General features: G+C 49.0%; 11 protein-coding genes across 11 annotated transcripts; 6 read left to right on the forward strand and 5 right to left on the reverse strand.

Annotated features, from left to right (window-relative positions):
* Nucleotides 1-111: 111 nt before the first annotated feature.
* FPOAC1_009084 (uncharacterized protein) lies at nucleotides 112-4,145 on the reverse strand (the record flags this gene model as incomplete). The annotated part of the gene is made up of 5 exons (XM_044853514.1): nucleotides 112-1,054; nucleotides 1,102-1,198; nucleotides 1,254-2,364; nucleotides 2,415-2,599; nucleotides 3,407-4,145. 5 exons carry the CDS (start codon nucleotides 4,143-4,145, stop codon nucleotides 112-114), a joined length of 3,075 nt encoding a protein of 1,024 aa, XP_044706184.1.
* A 1,038-nt stretch (nucleotides 4,146-5,183) lies between these two features.
* Nucleotides 5,184-7,061, reverse strand: FPOAC1_009085 (uncharacterized protein; the record flags this gene model as incomplete). The annotated part of the gene is made up of 4 exons (XM_044853515.1): nucleotides 5,184-5,778; nucleotides 5,829-6,277; nucleotides 6,332-6,731; nucleotides 6,997-7,061. 4 exons carry the CDS (start codon nucleotides 7,059-7,061, stop codon nucleotides 5,184-5,186), a joined length of 1,509 nt encoding a protein of 502 aa, XP_044706185.1.
* Nucleotides 7,062-7,219: 158 nt separating this feature from the next.
* Nucleotides 7,220-7,843, forward strand: FPOAC1_009086 (uncharacterized protein; the record flags this gene model as incomplete). The annotated part of the gene is made up of 2 exons (XM_044853516.1): nucleotides 7,220-7,446; nucleotides 7,501-7,843. 2 exons carry the CDS (start codon nucleotides 7,220-7,222, stop codon nucleotides 7,841-7,843), a joined length of 570 nt encoding a protein of 189 aa, XP_044706186.1.
* A 233-nt stretch (nucleotides 7,844-8,076) lies between these two features.
* Nucleotides 8,077-9,000, reverse strand: FPOAC1_009087 (uncharacterized protein; the record flags this gene model as incomplete). Its single annotated transcript, XM_044853517.1, has 1 exon — nucleotides 8,077-9,000. The coding sequence occupies one exon, from the start codon at nucleotides 8,998-9,000 to the stop codon at nucleotides 8,077-8,079; it is 924 nt and encodes a 307-aa protein (XP_044706187.1).
* Nucleotides 9,001-9,379: 379 nt separating this feature from the next.
* On the reverse strand, nucleotides 9,380-11,421 carry FPOAC1_009088 (uncharacterized protein; the record flags this gene model as incomplete). Its single annotated transcript, XM_044853518.1, has 4 exons — nucleotides 9,380-9,578; nucleotides 9,634-11,231; nucleotides 11,286-11,291; nucleotides 11,347-11,421. 4 exons carry the CDS (start codon nucleotides 11,419-11,421, stop codon nucleotides 9,380-9,382), a joined length of 1,878 nt encoding a protein of 625 aa, XP_044706188.1.
* A 574-nt stretch (nucleotides 11,422-11,995) lies between these two features.
* FPOAC1_009089 (uncharacterized protein) lies at nucleotides 11,996-12,739 on the forward strand (the record flags this gene model as incomplete). Its single annotated transcript, XM_044853519.1, has 3 exons — nucleotides 11,996-12,148; nucleotides 12,207-12,662; nucleotides 12,716-12,739. The coding sequence occupies 3 exons, from the start codon at nucleotides 11,996-11,998 to the stop codon at nucleotides 12,737-12,739; spliced, it is 633 nt and encodes a 210-aa protein (XP_044706189.1).
* A 1,156-nt stretch (nucleotides 12,740-13,895) lies between these two features.
* Nucleotides 13,896-15,716, forward strand: PRP45 (mRNA splicing protein; the record flags this gene model as incomplete). Its single annotated transcript, XM_044853520.1, has 2 exons — nucleotides 13,896-15,488; nucleotides 15,546-15,716. The coding sequence occupies 2 exons, from the start codon at nucleotides 13,896-13,898 to the stop codon at nucleotides 15,714-15,716; spliced, it is 1,764 nt and encodes a 587-aa protein (XP_044706190.1).
* Nucleotides 15,717-16,396: 680 nt separating this feature from the next.
* FPOAC1_009091 (uncharacterized protein) lies at nucleotides 16,397-18,613 on the forward strand (the record flags this gene model as incomplete). Its single annotated transcript, XM_044853521.1, has 5 exons — nucleotides 16,397-17,100; nucleotides 17,148-17,307; nucleotides 17,358-17,396; nucleotides 17,447-18,348; nucleotides 18,406-18,613. 5 exons carry the CDS (start codon nucleotides 16,397-16,399, stop codon nucleotides 18,611-18,613), a joined length of 2,013 nt encoding a protein of 670 aa, XP_044706191.1.
* Nucleotides 18,614-19,065: 452 nt separating this feature from the next.
* FPOAC1_009092 (uncharacterized protein) lies at nucleotides 19,066-19,578 on the forward strand (the record flags this gene model as incomplete). The annotated part of the gene is made up of 1 exon (XM_044853522.1): nucleotides 19,066-19,578. One exon carries the CDS (start codon nucleotides 19,066-19,068, stop codon nucleotides 19,576-19,578), a length of 513 nt encoding a protein of 170 aa, XP_044706192.1.
* A 1,173-nt stretch (nucleotides 19,579-20,751) lies between these two features.
* FPOAC1_009093 (uncharacterized protein) lies at nucleotides 20,752-21,987 on the forward strand (the record flags this gene model as incomplete). The annotated part of the gene is made up of 3 exons (XM_044853523.1): nucleotides 20,752-21,019; nucleotides 21,068-21,838; nucleotides 21,890-21,987. 3 exons carry the CDS (start codon nucleotides 20,752-20,754, stop codon nucleotides 21,985-21,987), a joined length of 1,137 nt encoding a protein of 378 aa, XP_044706193.1.
* A 425-nt stretch (nucleotides 21,988-22,412) lies between these two features.
* FPOAC1_009094 (uncharacterized protein) lies at nucleotides 22,413-23,087 on the reverse strand (the record flags this gene model as incomplete). Its single annotated transcript, XM_044853524.1, has 3 exons — nucleotides 22,413-22,766; nucleotides 22,833-22,928; nucleotides 23,001-23,087. 3 exons carry the CDS (start codon nucleotides 23,085-23,087, stop codon nucleotides 22,413-22,415), a joined length of 537 nt encoding a protein of 178 aa, XP_044706194.1.
* Nucleotides 23,088-23,627: the final 540 nt, after the last annotated feature.

Consider the following 23,627-nt stretch of genomic DNA (forward strand, 5'->3'; position numbering starts at 1 on the left):
TCAGTGAATTTCTAGGCTCTCCGCAGAATCGACTGCAAGCATCGGCGTCCCCAATTGAATATTACTTTCGAAATATTAACCTGAATAAATAAATGGTCGGCCGCTCCAGCATTAGCGACGACTCCTGCTAGTGTCCCGTCGCTCTCGCCTGGGAGACAAACTCCGATCTCGTCTGTTTCTCCTATCTCTGGACCTTTCTCTCTCCCGATCCCTATCACGGCCTCTGTCGCGATCACGACGATCTCTATCCCGCTCACGTTCACGAGATCGATCTCGATCCCTGTCTCTGTCTCTGCGGTCTCGATCTCTGTCCCGATCTCGCTCGCGGTAGCTATCCCCACCTCTCAGCTTATCACGGTCCCTATCTCTATCTCCCCTGTCCCTTTCACGGTCTCGATCCTTGGTCGCGTCACGCTGGCGGCTACGACTCCTAGTGCGGCTCGTCCTGCGCTCTTCACGACCTCCAGGCATATATCTATCAATGTCGTCGGTGACTCGGCGGCGTCGCAAGTCTGGAGATATGTCGCCGCTACTCTTTTTGTCGTCGAGTCCTGGGATCGGTAGGCCCTTGTTTCTAGCGTCCTTTTGAGCCGCCAGATATGCCTTGGCCTCCTTTTCTCGCTTCTTGACCTCTTCCTGCTTCCACTCTTCAAGTTCATCCTGTGCCTTGCTAGAACTGGGTCGCGTGGCAGAGGCGGGAGCTAGTGATCGTGAAGGGCTTCGTCGGTCGGATGGTTTCTCCTTTTCCTTTTCCTTTTCACGTTCCTTCTCGGGAGCCTTGTCGCGTTCTCTCTCGCGTAACTTCTCCTGATCACGGTCATCACGAGCCCTCTCCCGACTTCGTCGTCGTGGGGGAGATCTCTCGTTTCTCTCGCGTTCTCGAGGACGATCTCTATCCCGATCTCTTTCTCGGGGGTCATAGTGATCAGCTCCACCAAGTCGAACGTCGCGGGAACGACTTGGGTCACGTCGAGTGCGGGAGCGGGTTCTATCCCGCCTATCAGTGCGCAGCCGCGAACGCGAGCGATCTCTCCTTTCTCGGCTTCGATCTCGTCTGTCTGTTCTAGCTCTGGACCTGCTTCTCTCACGCCGATCAGCTACCCTAGGTCGAGATCGACTGCGTTCGCGTCTCCGAGATCTGCTTCGCTCATAGTGATCATACTTAGGACGAGAGCGGCTTCTAGCAGTGCGATCATCTCTGAGAGTCCGTGAGCGGGCTCTATCGTGTCTGGTTCGAGAGCGGCTCCGATCACGTCTGTCTCGAACGCGCGAACCACTCTGGCCTCTGCGTGGAGAATTTGAGCGACGCTCACGACGGTTATCGCGCTCACGTAGACGATCACGTTCTCTGTCGCGATCTCCGTCATGGTCCACAACTTGGGAAGCACTTCGCCCTGGTTTAGCTTCGTCCACTGCAGGCTTCTTTGCACGGGAGGGGGTTTCGGAACCGCCACGTTCGACCTTGAGCCCTGCATCGCTGGTTTTGCGGCCCTCGGTGATGGATGAGCGTTCTCGCCGAATGGGGTTGATGGCTGAAACAGGCCCTGTCTTCCGTGGAGGCGGTGCCAAAGCCGCATCAACCTCCATCTCTTGCTTTTGAGATGGCTTGGAACTTTCGCGAAGTAAGTCGGCCAGAGCCTCTTGTTCCAGGCGCTCATGTTCCTCTTTGGAGAGCTTCTCTTTCAACTCTGCAGAAACAGCCAACTTCTCCTTCTGCCGATCATCCCTGTGTCGGTCATCATCACGATGACGATCTCGGTCTCGGTCTCGGTCGTGGCCTCTATCCCGGTCTCGTGTGTTCCGGCTTCGGTCCCTGTCGCGGTCCCTGTCACGCTCTTTGTGCCGCTTCTCCCTTTCGATATCTCGCAGTCTCTCACGTTCTTCACGTTCCTGTTCGCGCTTTCTGCGACGCTCATCTCTTTCTTCCTGACGTTTGAGCTCGGCTTTCTCACGTTCTCGCTCCTCCTTTTTTCGTTCCTCCTTCAAAATTCGTCTCTTCTCTTCTTCAATTGCTGCTTCTTTCTGTCGTAGTTCTTCCCGTACGCGCTCACGCTCTGTCCTTCGGGCCTCGGTTTCAGCAGCATACTCCTCGTCTGTTTTCGCGCCTCGAGCTTTTTCCGCCTCTGCTGCTTCTTCGCCAACATCTGCCCGGCGTGTTTCGCGGATGCGCTCTTCTATAGCATCAACATCAATCAATTGGCTGATGACATCTTCTGCCTTCTGGTAGACTCCAGATCTTTCTAAAGCGCCATCGATGAGGGCTGCAGCCTTTCGACGATCGAGCGTGAGGAGTTGCTGCGGATTGCGTTCGATTTCCTGCTCGGCGACTTCAAGAATTGATTTTGTGACTTGAGCTTCGTAATCCTGAATACATGTCAGTAATAGAATGCCTAATCATCTTCGTTGTCGCGTACGCTAGCTTCAAATTTGTCCCAGACTTGTTTTCGAATAGAATCGTAGGCGCCCTCCTTCTTGAAGCTATGCGCGAGGGATTCTATCGCCGCTCTTGTCGCCGAAGGTAGAGGAAGATCGGAGGCTTTGAGTTTTCGCGGCGCGGGTGCAGGCGGTTTATCGACTTCCATGGCAGAATCCTCAACACCTGGTGCGGTCATGATAGCAGATATGCAGTTCGGCGCAATGGATTTGAAAAGGAGATTGAGTAGGGCGCGTCAGAAGGGCGCTGTAGCTGGTTGTTGTAATCAGCGCATAGCGCACACGTCTTTGCAACTTGCAATTAGGCTCAAGACTAAAAGGCCCAAACTTCCACAAACGCTTTCTAAGTTGACATAAATGAAGGCCGTTTGATTGAAATCTGGAGTCCTTTGTCCGACGTGACGGTAAAACGCCAAGTCACGTGCTCCACTTCTTCATCTAATCCTGGAGTCGAGAAGCTTACCCTATATATTCCTGGTGGAAAGATAATTTGTCACTTTATTATTCAACTGATTCGTTGTCACTATTTTTCTCCCGATAAGCTATGCTTTTGACATACCAGATTATATACTGATACTGTTCAAGGTGGTGGTAGGACAACGTAAATTGATATTGATATCAAGTGCAGTTGTGTATTTCCAACTTCTTGTTAGATACCACAATAATGTAGATACCAAATGGAACCAGGCTGGCATTCAAAATAAAAACAAATTTGCAAACATTTACTCATTGTCATTGCGGCAAAACTGAGCCAACTAAGTAAAATAGAAACAAAGTGTCTTGACCAGAAACAAATACCATGGGCCAGAGCAACGCCAGATAATCATCATGGAGTCATGATACCCAATGAAATAGACACCCGATACAATCCGTGGAGAAATTCCCTAGTACCTCGTAGTACACTTTGCAGTTGTGGTAGCTTCGGATGGCTTCTGCTCAACAGACGAAACGCCCCCTTCACAAATGGTAGGACCAGGAACTTCATAGTCAACAGAGCTAGAGTAGACATTGACAAGAATACCAGGATCCTCGGCATCGTAAAGCTCAGTACCGAGATAGCCGGAAGGGGAGTCAGATCCATCGCCAGTGATCTTCAAGTTGAAGCATTGTGGGTAGTTCTGTGCGCCACCTTTGTCCAGAGCATTGTGCAGAGCAATGATCTCATGGCGAAGAACATAGTTTCCAGGAGCAATATTCTCTGGAATGCGGACATTCCACCGGTCTCCATTGTCCTTGAGTACACTGTCTGCGTACGTGCCAGGCGTGCCCTGTTCGAGAAGGCCCAAACCATCAATCTTGAAGAATTCAAGCTCGGTCTTGTCGACTCGCTCACAAGGGCCTTTGCAGTTGGCGAGGTAGTTCAAGACAGGGCCATTATGGTTGTCAGGCCAGCCTGACCATCGGAGAGTGAGAGTGTCACCAGCAGCAAGTTCGATATGTCCCTTGGCTGGAGTTGCATCTCGGTGACAGATGATGTCTGGGTCATTGTACTTGTCAGGTGAAACGAAGCCGTTGTCTGCTTGCTCAATGGTCCAGCCAGCAACAACAGGAGGGTCTTGCATGTATGGAAAGTCGGTGCTTCCATAGCCTTGGTAGGATACACCATTGACGATGATCTCGTCAACATGGCCATGAGCAGAAACACTAGTGGCAGTGACGAGAAGAGTGAGCCAGAATGAGGATTTGATAGAGCTGGTGTATAGAAACGTCATGGTGGAGATAAGGACAGGAGTTGGATCAAGTCAATGAGTGTGACACGAACAAAGAGTGTATTTAAAAATGTATGAAGGAAATGTTCTGCTTCTTCTAATCCATTTCATTCAGAGGGCGATTACGAGCTTTTATACCCGCCAGGACACTGCTTGATAGAGTCTTGTCTGATCTTCAGCATCGTAGTCCTCAGTCATTCTGCAATTCCCCCACACGCGCGATAACTCAACCTTGGTTAATCGTACATACATTTTCCTCCGATGTAGTTATCCTGTCTCCAGACGAATCAACACCCGAAGGATGTATCGGCTACATCATCATTGGTCTCTCGCTCGGTTGTCAACTTCCATCCTCTGGTCTGTACAACGCGCTCTGACAAGAAACTCTTCATGCCAAGAAACAGCCACATATGGAGCACCTGAGAGCCAGGGATTGGTAAATAGGTAGTGAGTAAAGAACGCTTCAAAATGAATGCTTGCACCAGGGACAGGGCTGACTTCAAGGCGTCAATTATACACTTGGACGAATAGGATACCGCCCCCGCCTGCATACAAACGGGACAAACGTGATGGAGGCTTGCAGCCGTTGTTTCAACATGAGCTGTTCCGACTGTGCATATTCATTGGAAGGACTGGTGCGTTGAAATGCAGCGAGCCGCACGCCACTCCAAAGCTGAGACGGGCGAATGCACGACCCGGGTACCGAGTGCTTACAAACTGAATGAATAGGACCGCTGGTTTCAAGTTCAGAAAAGTAACACACTTAGTTGTCCTGGGCAAACTTGATAGCTGGATCAATGTTTATATATGATTGTTGGATATTCAGAGTTGCGATATGTCGTCTGGAGATAAAGATTCTGAACTACTAAGAAAACAACCTCCTTTTTCGTTTTTTCACCGTTTCATTTTCAGAAAGATGGAGGTGGATATCATACCGTCTCTTCGTCAAGCTCGTAGGTGAGAGATACATCCCAACCGCAACGCCGTGCCAGGAAAATGCACCTCAGTACATGCCGCCTCAATACTGATGACTGGGCCATCTTAAAACTCGCCCTCTCCACCATGGCCTACCACACTCGCAGTCCAGAGACCAACAAGACCCCACCAGTTGACCTTCCAGCCTCTCCACAGTCCCTCACGGCCTTGACCCTTGTAGACTGTTGCGGCAACACCCTTACTCTTTGCCTTGCCCTTCTTTGCTCCATGTGCCGTAGCGGGAGCCTCATGGGTTCCCTCTTCGTTCACAATGTGGAACATGGTACCGAAAGTGCCTTCATAACGTCCGGGAGGGATAATAGTGGTGAACGGTTGTCCGGGACTGAGTGCCTGCACGTATTCCTGGCTTGACAGAAGCGAGACCTGTCCACGTCGAAGTACGGTCTCAATGGGCAACTTGAGAAGAATAGCAGACGATGAAGCGATGAATTTGGAGATGGAGAAAGCCATGGGCGAGACCTGGCTATCGATCATGAACTGAGTTCGGAGCACAAGAGGTGTGGAGAGCGTTATAAGAGGATGGATCAAGGAGTTGAGAACGGTTGGGACTACCAACATTGAGGAGCAGAGGTAGGAGGGGAGGCTTCTGAGAGTAGCTAGCGTCCTGCGCTGGCCGTTTGAGCTCGGGGTGACAATAAGTCTAGTCATGGTTAGTTTTATGTTCATTTGACAGGTGTTCAGGAATCATACCTAGTTCGGACCAAGTCCAATGGTGATAGGACAAGTCCTGTGGCCACAGCAGCAGCAGCAGAAACAAAAAGAGATGCCCAAGGGTAGGGCGAAGCAATATCGATCATGCGATCAATGTCTTCTCTAACACCCATGTCTGGGACATTAAAAATTGCACTGAGGAAGCTTCGACCCCAGTTCTCCAGCAACGACTGCAACACTGTGTACAGGAATGTGGCGTTTGAACCCTTCCACACTCCCCAAGCACCCTCTTTCGACCATAGCTGACCGATGACCTCGAGAATCGAATCTGGGCGTCGGAGTTGAAGATAGTGTTCTGGGATGGCTGGTTTCTTCACGGGCGACGGATCTCGTCGAGAGCTTGAACCCCATGGGGATTCATGAGGAGTTGAAGGGATGTTTGATGAGAAGTAACTAGGCTCTTCGCCCTCAGAGTCCGAGTCTCTAAACTACGTCGTCATGATTTAGCGGTGTAACTCACGGAGAGCTAGAAACACACTCACATCATACATGGAGCTTCTAGGTGGAGTGACCGGCTTCTTAGGGGTCTCTGGCTCCACGGGAAGTCCAAATATAGCATTTTCATCCTGATTCCGAACCTGCAACAAGGTCTTTGCTACCTCGAATGGCTGGGCCATAAGAACTGAGCTGTATTTCCATAGCAGCTCGTCGATAAGGCTCTTCGCATTCTGGACCATGGACGGCGAGGTATCGCCTAGGTAATCATTGTATTCGAGGTCGGAGAGGATATCGCGTGCTTTGGAGGCATATCGTTCACCAGCGGCAGTCACATGTCGTCCATCTGGGAATGGGTTCGGGCTAGGGCTTGACTTGGTGACTGTCTCAGCGGGCTCTCCAATTGAGGGAGGAATATAGTACGGCCTCAGAGGATTGACACCTTCTCTGTGAGTCGACATGGTTGACTCGAGCAACACGCCGACATTTGTCTATAAAAGAAATAGTTACAGAGAAACGCAGTGCATTGAGTGAGCTTAATGGCTTGGGCGGGCACCAGAGAAAATGATCATCAATACCTCCACTCAACACCAGTGAGACCCACCAACCCCACCATCGGGCACCCGGAGTTAGCCTTCGCCTTCGGATTACGGTCAATGAATTTCCCGGCCGAAAGCGCCGCTCTCGCCCTTGACTATCCGAAACTACTCACTTTTTTTCGGGCTGCTTAATATCATCTTGAACGTGAGAGGACGAGACGGGGCTATAAGCGTCCATTGACAAAAAATTGGCGCACTCAGAGCCTTCCCAAGCTTCTCTATCTCGACCAGAGAACTAACGGTTTTGGAATTACCCGGTAACCTTCATATATTTTTAATTATTCTCATTAATTCTCGACTTACATCTTCGGTCGATCCCCCGATATTCCCGGAATCATGTCGGCGTCACGATCTTTTGCGACTTGCTTGGCCAAGCTCCCAGCTACAGCATGCCGAACAACACAACCCATGCGCTTTAGCCAAAATGTTCTGTCGCAGGCTTCTCGAAGCCAATCCGTTGCAATTCCGCGAGCTGTCCGATTTTCTCCCGTTTCCCAAAGAGCTTTTACTACGTCAACGCAAAGACAACACGGACATATCGACCCTCCAAAGCCGGGTGAGGAGTATGTACCAATGGAAACTTCAAACTCCAGTTACACTTGATTGACATAATTTAGACTTTATGTTACTTTTATTGAGAAGGACGGCACAGAAAACAAGTTCGCTGTTTCAGAGGGAGATAACCTTCTCGACATCGCCCAAGCCAACGACCTAGAGATGGAGGGCGCATGCGGAGGATCTTGCGCCTGCTCAACATGCCATGTTATCGTTGCTGATGACGAATACTTCGACAAGATGCCTGAGCCTGAGGATGACGAGAATGATATGTTGGATTTGGCATTCGGACTTACCGAGACAAGTCGACTGGGCTGCCAAGTGAAGATGACCAAGGAGATGGATGGTTTGGTGGTGAAGCTGCCCTCCATGACGAGGAACCTGCAAGCGAGCGATTTCAACTAAGAAAATTACGGCATGAGACATATGCTATGTTTTGATATATGAGACGAGATGACCTGCACTTGTAAGACTACGTACTGTACTTTTAGGAGGAAATAGAACCAAGCGATGACGGGGATCAGGTGCATCATACAGGGTATCTTTGTTGCGACTTTAGTTGCACGGCCGGGAGAGCACGGCCTGATGATTCTACTACTCCTCTTGAAAAGAAACAAAGAAAGAACACAGGAATGTTATTACGCTTCTTCGAGCCCACCCTTTTTCAATCCGCCGCCTCCAGAGGCGATCAACTCCAAGAATCCCTTTTTACTCATCTCGTTGACCTTTTCCTCTCGCTTCTTCATACCAATAACACCCTCCTTTCTTGTGCCCTTCTCCGCCTCAACAGCCTTAACCTGCGCAGCGCGAACAGCGTTGAAAAGCTTGACAACACCACGCTGCGCGACCTTACGTAGCCTCCTCTCAGTCTCCATGATTTCAGATGTAGATACCTCCAGCTCTCCAGTAGTGTCATTTGTGGATGCGACAAGGACATCCTTTACTCGGCCCTTCTCGAATGCTCGCCTCTTCTGCTCGCGGAGCTGTTTTCGCGCCTTGGATTCCAGTGCATTGTCGACGGCTGCCTTGGAAGCTTCGTGGGCTGCAGCACTTCGGGCAAGGACGGGATCTGACCGCTTGGATGTTGATAGTTTGGTGGAAAGAATCTTTGAGAGCGACGTGGCGAAAGCATTGGGATCGTTTCGCTTTGACTTCTTGCGCTTGTCGGAGTTTGCGCCATCCACATCTTCATCGTCGTCGTCTTCTGATCCCTCGTCATCGTCATCCTCTTCCTCCTCCTCCTCCTCAGACTCGGCTTCCGGCTCGTCATCCTTGGGCTTTTGCGCCTTCGCGTTTGTTTTTGTCTTCTTGAGAGGCTTCTTCAGGGCAGGTCTCTCTTCATCGGAGCTAGAAGCTTCATTATCGGAAGCACCGACGTTGTCGACCTGGACATTGTGAATATCGTCGTCGGAATCGAGCAGATTGACAGCATCAAATTCTTGCGCCTCCTCAGATTCAGAATCACTGTTGTAATCTCGGAGTTGCTTTCTCTTTTGCTTCTTGGTGGGTCGTTGCAAGCGGCCATCAGGCTTTCTCTTTTTCTTGTTTACAAGTCCGGCCATTGTGTGGATTTATTGTGTTGATGTAACTGGGATGTGCAATGCTTTTCAATGGGAAGCGTAGCGGATCTGGACTGGTCGTTCAAACTTTTGAGAATTTTGCCGGGGAAATTTTCTGGCGACTGGAGAGTGTGGGTCTGGGCGGTGAGTTAAGCTTCGGGATGGCTCACGGTGGGGCCGGCCACGGTGGGGCCGTAGCAACTCATGAAATAAGTACAACAGATGTGGCATCGTCAGTACTGGGAAATTTAAGAGTAGTCGAATGAGTAATGTAATGAAGATGGTTTTGAGTCGATAGTGCGTATAATATATTAAACAGTGATACAAGATTCCATATGTAAATAGCCAAATTGTCCCCCCCACAAGTAGATTCAACCTTCACCTAGAAGAACTTAATCTTATCCCAGAACGAGGGTCGAACAACCTCCTCAACAACAACCTCAGGTGAATCCGGAGCCTGAATAGTCGCCTTCCATGTCTCCTCACCGTCAACGTAGAGGGTGTAGTAGAGCGAACTCCTGTTGTCCTCAAGCTTGTCAATCGAGAAAGAACCAAACTTAGACTGGCCTCCGGGAATATAACTTCAATGTTGTTAGCCAATCGCGTTCGTTGAATGAAAAGGGGCTATGGACATACCTCATCATGACATCCTCATCATCTGTCTGCTTGTATGTGGGGAAAGGGAAAGCAAACTGGTTGAGGGGGCTGGTAGAGAATTCGTGAGCAGTAGCGGACTGTGGCCATCGCGAGTCAACAGGAGGCGGGAACCTGGTTGCAGCAAACTCATGACGATCGCCAGAGAGAATAACGACGCTAGTTCCTTGTGCACCAGAGTCCCACATAGCCTCAAGGATTTGCTTTCTCTCAACTAGGAAGCCACCCCAGGTGTCCTTGACATTGACGGGCCAGTTCTTGGTGAAGGGAACAGAAGAAGCAATAAACTTCCATCGTACACCCTTGGGCACAGGGCGGGCGAGCCAGGCCAATAGGTCAGCCAATTGCTCTTTGCCCAGCATGGTCTTGTCTGTAGCGTTGAATGGCGCGTTGTTGCTGGAGCGGTAGCTGCGAGTGTCCATCATGAAAAAGCTAGCTGGACCCTGAGTGAATTCATACCAAGTGGCATTGCGTCTGAGATTCAGACGGCCTGCTGCTTCAGGAATTGGAGGGTTGACATTGGCTTGGTAAAGGTGCCAAGGGTCCACGGCAGCGCTGTAGATGCCAGTTGTGTTGGAAGACCAATCATTTGAGATCTCGTGATCATCGAGAACGTGGATCCAGCTGAGGTTCTGAGCAACAGGGGCCCAGTCGGGTGAAGCATAAATCTGTCGATATTGCATACGATACTCTTCTGCGGTCTTTCCGAATCGCTCAGGAACATCGACGTAAATAAAGTCACCAAGAAACAACATGAATTGGGCATCCAACGTAGGCAACAGGTTGGCAAGATTCCTCAAGCCAGGAATGGCCAAAGCATGATCCAGTGGGTTGTAAGGGAATCGGGGAAGAATACAAGAGGTAGAGAGGAAAGTGAAGAGGCCGTCCTTGTTGTCAGGCATCTCTCCTGCCTTGGGAGCGGAGCGAAACTCGCCTGTGTGGTTGTTAGAAGTCCTCCATGCATATGTCATCTGCTTTGCGGGGTCCAGAGGCACCGTCATAGTCGTGGTGAAGTCGGTGGTGTTGTCAGTGGAGGTGATAAAGCCTGCAGTGAGCCATATCTTGGGGTCGTAAGTCGATTCGTCATCCTTAACGTGATACTCAAATATGACGGGCATTTGAAGCTGGTCAGGCTCACGAATGACGAACCTCGCCTCAGATGGCGATACATAGCCGAGTCGAACAAAAGATAGGCCGTCAGATGGGTAGTACCATCGAGCCCGATATAGAGCATCAGCAGTCAAGCCGATGAGAAGAGCGTTTATGAGGAAGGTCAGAAAACTCGCAATTGGACGCGCGGCGCTGGGAGCTCCAGACAAGAGGATATTGATGATGCTGGGAACCTTTTCACCGATAACGACCTTCTCCTTGACGTCTACTACGTCAGTAACGATCTCGGGCTCAGGCACAACGGCGACGCCGTCCTCGGTTAATAGAGGGGTTTCAGCTGTGATGGACTCCTTTACAGTAACATCAATCTCATCTTGGAGGACGCCAACCTTTGGCTTGGTGAAGTAGCTCGCAACATAAGACGGGACATAGATAGCAAAGAGAGAAAAGGCGACTAGGCCAAAGTGTGCCTGTTGATGGGGTTAATCAAACTGTGGATTATCGTAATGTTCTTGCACTCTTACAGGGAACTGTGGTTATGGTTAGCATGATCCAATGTCATATGAACAAAAAAGAAGCACACACAAGTCTGAAGAATACTAGAGCGCTTATCCTCAATGCAAATGAGGATAGCTTTGCAGCTTTTGTCTGAGCTGCCATATTGATGATGATGCCGTGATGTGAAAGAAAAACAAAAGGAGGTGCTGTGCTGTGCTGCGCGATAGCGCGGATGAAACGGTCCGTGTAAGGCAATTGGCCCCTAAGTTGGTTAAAGGGTTAAGGAAAGTCAAGAACTAGATGAGCTGAAGCTTCATGCCATGTGAGTTTTTAACGCGACATGAGAAATGATGTTGTTTATTTATGAGAAGAAAGATTAGCAGCGTTTTATTTGGAACTCTTTGATGAAAGGACTGACAGGGGAGTGAGGTCATGATCCACGATAATCTGGTAATCCAACCTTGACGCGTATTGGCTCAAAGAGGAAACTTATTGGATCTACCGAGATGTGGCGTCTCTGTGGCGCAAAGCACCAAATGGCTGATGGTTCCAAAAAGGGAGCTCAGGAGGGGTCTCGGTCTTGGTCTTCCAGGGGGTCGGTACCAGCAAAATTCCGTGCCGACTCTGGAAGCTCAATCGTGGCCCGTTCGGTTTACTTACAGCACATGTCCACTTTAGCGACAGCTTGTCCTAAACAGCAGCAGCACGCGACAACCTCTCACACATCGCCGCAACAATGAGACTACCAACACTTGTCGCCGGGCTTTTCGCCTGCCTCGCCACCAATGTCGCTGCTACCGCTTTGACCTACAAGCTCGACGCTCACGAGAAGGCCTGCTTCCATACCACTACGAAAAAGCAGGGCGAGAAGATCGCATTCTACTTTGCTGTGAGCCTCCTCGGATGATATCATGTCTACCCAATTTCGAGCTAAACACATACTCTAGGTTCAATCTGGTGGTTCTTTTGATGTCGACTACGTTGTTGAGGGTCCCAATGGCAAGATTATTATGGATGGTCAAAAGGAGCGACAGGGTGACTTTGTCTTCTCCGCCAACGTTGTCGGCGATTACTCCTTCTGCTTCGACAACGAGATGAGTACTTTTGCCGAGAAGTACGTCGACTTCGAGATTGCTGTCGAGAACGAATCCCGCGCCCAACTCCCCTCCAAGCAGGGTACAACCCCCGAACAGACATCAGCCCTTGAGGAGTCCATCTTCAAGGTCTCCGGCCAACTCTCCACCATCTCCCGAAACCAAAAGTACTTCCGAACCCGCGAGAACCGAAACTTTGCCACTGTCAACAGCACTGAGGGCCGAATTATCAACTTTAGTATGATTCAGATCGGTCTTATCATCTGCATGGGTGCTCTGCAGGTGTTTGTTGTTCGATTCTTTTTCCAGGTAAGTCTCGTCATGTGTCAAATTCAAGAAACGCGACTAAACTATACAAACAGGGTGCGCGCAAAGGTTACGTATAAAGAAATCGCTTCATCATATGCAATGCTGGACACGGATGTTATGAGGCGCGGGAATAAAAAGGAGACGGATATTGGAAGTGATATGTATAATCAATGGAAGCAAAGCGCTTGGCTTGGCTTGGCTGGGAAGCCTTGCATTTGGTTTTGACGTAAATGTTTGAGATACCGAAATGAAAGCTGTCATGATGCGTTCGACATTTTGCTTTATTGAGCAGTTCTTTGCACTTTATGGACTTGAGTAAACTTTTACCTACTGACAAGTGTGTTAGGCCGGGTTAGTGTAAGTCTGCAGCACCAATGAATATCACAAGTAAGTCCTTAATACGCTCTGGTATTGTTCAAGAGAGGCTTATCAGCAATCTGTTGTTGGCATTCCCCTATGACGTGCAATCGAGCATTGAAAATAATTGCTAAGGTCTAGTCGCAATGAATGGTGAAGTAAAAACCCGAGGATTTTGCAGCCGTAGTTGGATATATCATGCAGCATAAGACTTTTAATTATGTCATGAAGAACCTAATGAGATGCTCTAAAACAGTAGACTTTTCGTAGAAAAATAGTATTATAGGCTAAGGCTATACTTTCCAATAAGATTTAATAAAGTGAACTTTATACCAGAATAAACTATAAAAATATAAGAATAATAGACACTCTCTTCTTTCTTACCTAACAAAAACACCAGCTAAAAAGATAAATACCTAAGCAACGACCCAAGTAGTTGTATATATACTTGATCGTTCTTTAGTAGCTGGAACAAACTTTCTCAAATAGACATGAGAAACGTATCAAGATGCAAGCAATATGTAGGTACTTTTATACTGCCCAGCGTAGCATTGATAGCTTATGCTTGCGCTTCCTTTTTAAATCATATAAGGCTTATTGATCAGAGGAGTAGTTTATTGCAAACTTGGAATAGTTGTATATATATAATGCAATAATTATTTTCCTTATGATGATAAACTCTAGCTAGCAACGTTGATCGAGTATTTAAGTAGGGGAAATGTTTAAGTTGCTTGCTGTCAAATCTTGGCATTGCTGGTTACTCCAGATATCCTGCGCTAAGCCCCTTCTGGAACGTCGCCTTTTGAAATTCTAATAAACCTCGAAGCCTCGCGACCTGAGCAACTCCAACATCATCATCTACACAACCACATAAAAATGACGTCGATTGCTGGGTCACTACAGTCTGCGCTGCCCAAGCCCAAATACACGGGCGAGGAGGAAGAGGCTCCTGCTCGAGCCCAGCAACGCGGTGTTCGAATCGTTGGCCCTGGCCAGCTTGACGAGACGCAGGTCGTCCTCAAACGATCTGGCCCTCCAGCATACGGCCAGCGCGCAGGATGGCGACCACGATCGCAAGAAGACTTTGGAGATGGAGGTGCTTTTCCAGAGATCCCAATCGCTCAATACCCCTTAGAGATGGGAAAGAAAGGCGCCAACTCCAGCAACGCGCTGGCGATTCAGGTTGATTCCGAAGGCAAGGTTAAATACGATGCCATCGCGCGACAAGGCCATACCGAGAACCGAATTATTCATACATCCTTCAAAGACCTGATTCCTCTTCGACAACGCGCTGATGCGGGCGAGATCGACCTTTCGCGGCCCGACAAGGAGTCTGTCGAGGCAACAACAGAGAGGACGAAGAACGCACTGGCTGCCCTTGTCAGTGGTGCGGTGGCGGCTCAGAAACCGAAGAATGTCAATATTGGACAGCGAAAAGATCCCACTTTCGTTCGATATACGCCAGCGAACCAGATGGGCGACAACTCCAAGAAGCAAGACCGTATCATAAAAATTGTTGAGCGACAGCGTGATCCCCTGGAACCCCCGAAATTCAAGCACAAGAAGATTCCTCGAGGACCACCATCGCCGCCTCCGCCAGTCATGCACTCACCGCCCCGAAAACTCACAGCCGAAGACAATGAGATGTGGAGGATTCCACCCCCAGTTTCAAACTGGAAGAATCCCAAGGGTTTTACAGTGCCATTGGACAAGCGTTTGGCTGCAGATGGACGTGGATTACAGGATTTGGCCATTAGTGATAAACATGCTCAGTTTGCTGAAGCTGTCAAGATGGCTGAGCGTCACGCTCGTGAAGAGGTTCAACAACGTGCTATGATGCAACAGCGTCTAGCAGAGAAGGAAAAGGCACAGAAGGAAGACAACCTTCGAGAGTTGGCCCAGAAGGCTCGTGCGGAGCGGTCTGCCGCTGGCCGCGGGCGTAGGGATTCCCGCGGCTCCCACGATTCTAGGGATTCTAGGGACTCGAGGTCACGATCGCGAAGTTACAGTTATTCTGAGTCGGATCGCTCTGACAGCGAAGATGAGGAAGTCAGAGAGCGTGTCAAAGCTCGTCAGGAGAAGCAAAGAGATGAGGAGCGAAAGCTACGGCAGAACCGTATGGGCGCTGAGCGACGAGCTCAGGTCATGGCCCGTGAACAAGGCCGAGATATTTCGGAAAAGGTTGCTCTGGGCGTGGCCAAGCCTACACAATCAAAGGAGACAATGTACGACTCGCGATTATTCAACCAAACAAGTGGATTTGATAGCGGCATTAACGAGGACAACCTATACGACAAGCCCCTGTTTGCTGCACAAGACGCCATGAACAGCATTTACCGACCACGAGTAAATGTAGACGATGATGACGACGCAGAGGCAGGTGAGCGAGAGATGGCTAAGATTCAGAAGAGCAGCCGATTTGGCGAGGCTCTTGGAAAGGGAACATTTAAGGGTGCCGCAGATGCAGAGGTAAGCTCTTCATTTTCCAGATTCCCATCTACCCATTCACTAACACTTTTTCAACAGGCACGCGAAGGTCCAGTTCAGTTCGAGAAGGATGCTGGAGATCCTTTTAATGTAGACAAGTTCTTGTCAGAGGTGGACCAGAACTCATCTAAGCGTGGTTATGGCTTGCAAGACGACGATAGCAGGCAGTCCAAGCGGCCAAGAGTTGACCCTGACGACGATGAAGAATAATTAGCAAATTGTACAGAAAGGTGTGTGCTGTTGTACAGTTAGACTCAGTCAGGCGTCAATCCGCAACTTTTTTTTTGGATGAAAGGCATTTTCACAATACCACTACATGAAGCACAAGAGGGATGTGCTTCGCCCATTAATTTTACTCAACTCCATGAACGCGACCAAACATTTGTGCTTTGACCAATATCCATCGCTAATACGTATAATCTTGTGTTCTCTCCTCCCTCCGCATTTCGGAAGACTGACCGATTTGGGTCTGTTTTGCAGGGTACAGACAATAAATCATTATTTCTAGAGAAGTACGCATTGTGTTGTTGACCAGGTTCAAGAAGCCATTTGTCCCCGAAGTTTGGTTCCCCTGACACTCGCTGATCTTTGACCCGAGATCCGAAAGCCAGCGCTGCAATTTCCCTCGAATCATTTGCTAGAGTTCGGGTCTTAGCCTGAAAAGAGACGATCGACAGCGTCCCCATGGGGAAATATCATTGTCTTGGCCAAGCTACCCTTAACTACCTTCTCATGGTAGCTTCGTCCCCCACAGGGGTAATTGGGGGCCTGTCGTGGGGTCATGAGGAGGCCTGCTGCAGCTATAGAGACGACATGAAGTCGCATTGACTGACGAAATTGTCAAGCGATAGCTTCGAGAACTCTACTACTTGCACACTCTTGTCGTTGACATGAAGTTCCGCAAACTTTCCACGGCTTTCCTCGTCTCCTTGCTCCATGCACCCCAACTAGTGGCCGCAGCTCTCAATGCGACAGAGACAGATACTCAGCTGGTCATTTCCAATGACCGCTTCTACGCAGCTGTCCAGAAGAAGGGAGGCGCTATCGTGAAGCTCACGCTGGACGGAACAAACCTGCTCGGCAGTCCATCTGGTTCTACTGGAATCGGTCCCTATCTAGATTGCTACTGTACACCAAAGGGATTCTGGACTCCAGGCTCCGTGACGCCCAAGTACAAGCTTTTCAAGGGAAAGGATGCAAAAGGCAAGGACTATGGCGGTATTGTCATGTCTGACACGTACACCGAGACGGGGCAGGTCTTGGAGCAGTACTGGTTTTTGAGAGATGGCGAGACTGGTCTGCACACGTTTAGTCGAGTCGCTTACCATAACGAGGAGCAGCCGTTCCTTCGCAACCTTCAAGAACTTCGAACTCTCTTCCGTCCAAACAACGACATGTGGACTCATCTCCTGACCAACACGAAGCATTACGCGCCTCTGCCTGGCAAAGAAGCTAAGGATAAGCAGGTTGTAGTGCAAGATGCGACATGGTACATGGGAAACACACCCAACGATCCTTATGTCAAGCAGGAGGCGGACTACTTCACCAAGTATACCTTTCAGGATAATTGGCGTGATATTGATGCTTATGGATTGTGAGTTTTCTGGCTTTTGGTGTTGGGAACGGACTAACAGATGAAAGGTTCGCAGATGGCTCCAAGACGGAGGACGGAGATGCCTATGGCGCTTGGCTTGTCATGAACACCAAAGACACTTATTTTGGAGGTCCTCTGCATTCTGATTTGGTCGTCGACGGTATTCTGTACAACTACATCAGCTCCAACCACCATGGAGACCAGACAGTATGTACCGCACTACACCTGCTCAGAAAACTGTGTGCTAATCTTCATAGCCCAATATCACCAACGGGTTTGACCGCACTTTTGGCCCTGTAAGTGATCCCAAAGTGCCAATGACGATATTCACGCTAACGTACCGAAGCAATACTTCCATTTTAACAAGTTCCCTGGCACGACCGACATTCTCGAAGCTCAGGCCGACGCTGCCCAGTACGCCGATCCGGAGTGGAACGCCGATTTCTATGATTCCATCGCCAAACACGTCCCGAACTACGTCCCTACCAAAGGCCGTGGAAAGTTTGAGATCAAGGTTGATCTTCCCAAGGGGGCCAAGAACGCCATTGCTGTTCTCGCACAGAGCGGTGTCGACTTCCAGGATAATGTGTTCGATACTGATACCTACCAGTACTGGGCTAATCTTGATGAGAGTGGCCGGGCAACTATTCCTCGTGTCAAATCTGGGACGTATCGTCTCACTGTTTACGCTGATAACATCTTTGGACAATATACCCAGGATAAGATCAAGGTCAATGCTGGCAAGACTGAGAAGAAGAACGTCCGCTGGAGAGAAGAGTCTGCCGGCAAGGAAATTTGGCGGATTGGTACTCCTGACAAGACTTCTGGGGAATACCGCCATGGTTTCGAACCTGACACGTCCAAGCCGTTGCAGCCAGAACAGTACCGCATTTACTGGGCCAACTGGGACTATGTCAAAGATTTCCCCGACGGTGTTAACTTCAAGGTCGGCGAAAGCGATGTTGGCAAAGATCTTAACTATGTTCACTGGAGTGTTTTTGGCGGAAAGGGAAATTACCCTCGTCCAGAGCAGTATGTTGGCAATGGCGACATTAACAACTGGACACTTGCGTTTGACTTGAAAGAATCGCAGTTTAAGCACAAGAAGCGAGCTACGTTCACAGTTCAGCTTGCAGGTGCAAAGACTGCTGCAGGAAACACTGACGTTTACAATGCTTCTGAGCCTCACTCGAACCTCAAGTATACTGTCAACGTCAATGGCAAGGATATCGAGCCATGGGTCATTCCGTAAGTTGAGCTTTACCGTCACCGAGGATTAGGGTATACTAACGCAAGTTGTGAAAGATACCACCAGAGTAGCTCTTGTGCTGTGCGCTCCTCTGTGAGCTGCTACAACCTTGCTCACAAGTTTGAGTTTGATGCCAAATTGTTGAAGAAGGGTGAGAATGAGATGGTTCTGAGCTTGCCTTACAACGCGACCAACTATGAGTCTGCTGTGCTTCCCACTTCTGTCTACGTTCAGTACGATGCCCTCCGGTTGGAAATTGAGTAGATAGTCACGAGCTAGGTTCATAAATACAACTTGTGATTTATTCTTTGATGAGAAAATAATTAGAAAACGCAATACTGAATCGTCCGATGTCATACGACAAGGCTGAGACTAGCAAGAAATGTCCGGTTCTTGGTTCCTGCAGGGTCGGAGGGTTTCTTGGAGTTTCACGTTGCGATATCGCTCAATGCGGATTCAAAGGATCGCAGAGGTGGAGTTTTGTGTGTGTAATCATCAGCTGATGGAGAACTAACAGTAAATCCAAGGATTGTATTCGAGAATACTCGATTTCGGAGGTTTTTAACGTTTTAGTGATCGGCAGTTGAAATAAACGATATAAGAGAGAAAGAAGCCTGTAATATCTAAAGTGTCAGCACTATCACAAACACCACTCACTAGGTACCTACCATTGCAATTGAAACTACACTCCATCAATTGGCATCACATCAACAACCATGGCTTCAGGGGCCTTTTTTAACCCGAGGGTCCTCCTTCTGACGACACCTCTCGTCTCATCGAGTATCACTCTTTGGTTCGCTCGCGACCAAAGCTTCTTCCTTTCACTCTTCACCAAAGCACCCATAGAGCGCAAGAAAGCCAACGAAATCATCCCAGGCTACATCACCAACTTCTACGGCTCAGGCCCATGGGCTGTTCTCACTTTTGTCGGACTCACGTTCACCACTTCCATCAGGAACATCTGGTCTGAGCGCGCTCTGCTGGAGTCTCGTGGATCGCTGTTCTGGTACGGCTGGTCTGCTGCCCTTGCGTTGGGTCACCTGGCATATGTTCCTGCTGTAGCGTGGAAGCTTAGGGCCTTGTGGGAGGATAACTGCGCTGTTGAGGGAACGGACAATGTTGGGATGCTGGAGAGGTGGTTGACTGTGAATAACACGAGGATGTTTACTACGGATCTTGGCGCTTGGGTTTGTGCCGTTGTCGCTATCTCAAAGACGTTGACTGTTTAGAAGCGTGGTCTCATATACCTACCAAGGGTCGATGTTGATCAATTGTTACTGGGAAAATACTAGAACCCAACAGATGAATAGCAAGGAATAATTATATGGATTCATCACACCTACAAGCATTCCTCAGTCTCTACTTCTATTCTTACCTATTAATAGTAAGTATAGGAGATAAGACGGACTTCGGCACACAACAACCCATTGTATAAAAGTATTCTCGGCTTCACGGCAACTCTCGCCTGGATAGTATCTCACCCTTGATCCTGTTAGCGTATAGTGGCTGTTGATGGCGCTTTGGTGCATTCCGGTCCATACCAGAACTTCAAGTAAATAGTCCAAGTCATAGATGGTGTTCCGTATACAATGCAGACTATCAACTGAATTCATTTTCGAGTAGAGGACCAGTATTGATTCTAAAACGTGACGTGTTGTCAGGCTGTTTTTCTTGGTATCTATCGAGCCATGGCAGTGCCAGCTTGTATTTACATGATGGTTCGATTCTGGATTACGCGTCTCTATCTATCTATCAATAGGTAGATAGGCAACTTGGATCCGAGTCCGCCCTTGACACATGTTAAAAAAAAAAAAAACTGACTATTACCGCATTTTGGCCTCGTATTGATTTGAGCATAGGTCGGATTTTGACTTTCGGGGGATATTTTTATGGTTAGTATCTATCGTGTTTACCCCTGAACATCAACCGCCATAAGCATCATCATCACCAAATACAGCAACACTTTTAAGACATAGTCATCACCAAAATCATGTACTAATCGGGGACACGGCATTCAATGTGGAGAATGTGTAAGCAAACGGTGTTAGGTGGTTTCCCTGTATAAATGTCTGTGAATTACTGCCAGGCAGACCGTAGAGGGCAGCTGCAATGTTAGTAGTTCCAAGGGACCTACGCTCCCTCCTCAATGTTCCAACCAAGATTCCTTCCCTCGCTCCTTCTTGTGATAAAAAAAGAATATTGATTCACCCGTGCCCTCTTCGCGCTCGTGCATCTGACCGAGACATTTCATCAACATTCACATTCCATTCACTCGCCCACTCATCTATCTCTTGATCCTCTCTTTCCACCACATTGCTTGCACTTGGTATCATCAACCTCAACCTCGCTTTTTTTTATTGAAGTCCCAATATACACTCAGCCTTACCTGACTCTGTATCGTCATGTCGGGGCATTCAGAAGGGTTCAAGGCAGGATCAGCGGCGCCCGCCTACGATGAGATCCTACCCTCTCGCACAGGCCAAGATGTTCGTCACGCTTCGTCTCGAATGCCTTGGTGGAACCCTAGGTACTGGGGGAAGATCATCTGGGCTGCTGTTATCCTGGCCTTCTTTGTGCTGTTGATCATCGTCATCGCTGTTTCGGTCACGAAAGTGAAGGAGAATAGATATCCCGATTACTCACCGTTGTCATATAGCCTGGCCGATACATGTAAGTCAATCATTCCTATCCCCCAAAGCTCTTCTGACAGATGCTCAGATGGAGGAGAATCCTTTTACGACCAGTTCGACTACTTCACAGGATACGACCCCACCCAAGGCTTTGTTCATTACGTCCCACGGGAACAAGCGCAGTCTCTTAACTTGACCTCTGCTACTGCTGATTCTGCGTTCCTAAGAGTCGACACTTCTGTTGGACCTAACGACGAGCCTAATGCGTCAACAGGCCGCTTTTCCGTCCGCGTCGTGTCGAAAAAGACGTACGACAGCGGCCTTTTTATATTTGACGTCAAGCATACCCCTTATGGTTGTGGCACTTGGCCTGCCTTGTGGCTAACAGATCCTTCGAACTGGCCAGCGAACGGAGAGATCGACGTTATGGAAGCAACGAATAAAGCAGAAGATGGAAACCAGATGACGCTACACACCACTAAGGGTTGTTCTATGGACGTGCGTCGTAAAAACACAGGCGAAACTCTGCGTAAGAACTGCAACCACGAACTGAACGATAACGATGGTTGCGGCGTCAAATCGGACGCTGATGGATACGGCACTGGCTTCAACAAAAACGGGGGAGGTATCATGGCTGTGGAATGGCGAAAGGAAGGTATTCGCATGTGGCAGTTTGCCAGAAACTCAATTCCTTCAGACATCAAATCAAGCAAACCCACACCCAGCACTTGGGGTGTTGCTGTTGCCGATTTTCCCAACACAGACTGCGACATTGGCTCTCACTTCAAGAACCAAAGTATCATTGCCAACATCGACCTGTGCGGCAGCCTGGTATACAATGTTTGGGATAAATCCGGGTGTAAGTTTACTTTCTTTATAAGCCAGACTTGGACTGACATGCGTTTTGAAGGCCCTGGTAACTGCACGAGCCTCGTTGCGAACAATCCTGAAGCATTCAAGAATGCCTACTGGGAGTTTGGTTCTTTCCAAGTGTACCAAGCAAAGTAAGCCGGGATACGGCTGAAGCCGACTGCATGGTTTGTGGGTTAAAGCATGGCGTTTAAGGAGAGAGGGAGGTTCCCTTTGATTTTACTCTTTCGGGATAGGCATTTGTAAAACATGAATTCTATTGTTATGATACACTGTAGACTCTTGTGTTCTACACGAGCAGCTCCTCCACGAAGCACGGGTATTAACACACCTTTTTGTATATGTGCAATGTCTCCTTCTCCACGTCTATCCGTATGCCGTCCCGCATATATAGTGACCAGGAATTCAAATGAGGAGAGAGCCTGTCTCCCAACGCCTTTCCTATGCTCTGGAAACATGATAACCGTAAAACTCCCCAAGCCACAGAAAATCCACACGTATATCTACATCTCTTACAAGCCACTCGTAGGCCCCCGTTTTTGTTTGTTATTGTTTCATTACGTTTAGTCGTCCTTGGGTGGTGATCGCATGTAGGCATCAATAGCCGCACTGAAAGCAGCAAAGGCCAAACAGCCGCCAGCAGCAGCTTGAGGGCCAGCATTCTTGGCTAGAATACCGCCTGTCAAACATCCCGCTGCGACACTGTTGGTGAGATCGTTCTTCGCGCGCAGACCCTCGATACCGCACTCGACACCGGAGTATAGCGCTCCAACTTTTCCGAAGTTCTTGGCCATCGACCATGATCGTGTACCCATGTCCTTGAATCCGATCTTGAGTTGTTGCTTTAGAGGCATAGATGTGATTGTGTTTTGCGGGCTACCGGGAGCGGCTGTGTGGTATGGTGTGTCGTAAGACATCTAACCCCGAGGAAAGATTAGCTTATGATTTAAAGCGAAGACTTGTTTTCAGGTTGGAGGGCATACAGAAGCCATAAATATTCCGAATAAACCGCCCATACCAAAACCCATTACTCCAGACATGACAGACTTTCCGAAGCAAGACTCCATCGCAGCTTGGACCTATATTTCTCAGCATTAGCCATTGCGACTCCTTCCCCGCCACCATTTTCTGAGTTGCGCATTTTAACGTACAGCTTTGACGTTGGGATCTTGAGGGCCGCCGATCCCGGGGGATGCGGCAGCGCCACCGACTGGAGGGGTCATTCCTGGGAAGTTCATGGTTATTTGTGTGAGCAGGAGGCCAGAGGGTAGAAATGTTGGATTGAGGCGGGACGTTATCGCGGCTCGCTGCGGGCGGATGGACTTGAGATTTCCTGGGGAAATCTTTCGGGATTATTTCTGCCAGCATTGACCGCTTCCGGAGGGCGTTATCGGCGGACGGCCCCACTCTGCGGCGTTAGTGGCAAGTGGTCCCGGGCCTTTGGACTTACGATATTATTCCAGTGAATATCGAAAGTGGACAACTCACAGTGGACAGCACCCAACGGAACTGAGTAGCTAGCTACATCTGCTACCCAATAACGATTCATTTCAATTAAGAGACCACTAGCATTCAGCATTACCAGAAGGGACTAGCCGGATAAGCCAAGTCTTTATTGTGACCAGCAATCAGAAACAAACATAGTTGGGGTGTCATCCGCCCTGGGTACATACCTTGACATAAGAGTCAGTACAGTCGGGAAACAAATCTTGCCAGCTGTTTGACGCAGCCTTTCTTTGAGCTCTTGACAGCATTTGTGACTAGTACGCCAAGACTAA

The sequence above is a fragment of the Fusarium poae genome, chromosome 3 (assembly GCF_019609905.1).
Source record: "Fusarium poae strain DAOMC 252244 chromosome 3, whole genome shotgun sequence".
Classification (NCBI taxonomy): Eukaryota; Fungi; Ascomycota; class Sordariomycetes; order Hypocreales; family Nectriaceae; genus Fusarium; species Fusarium poae.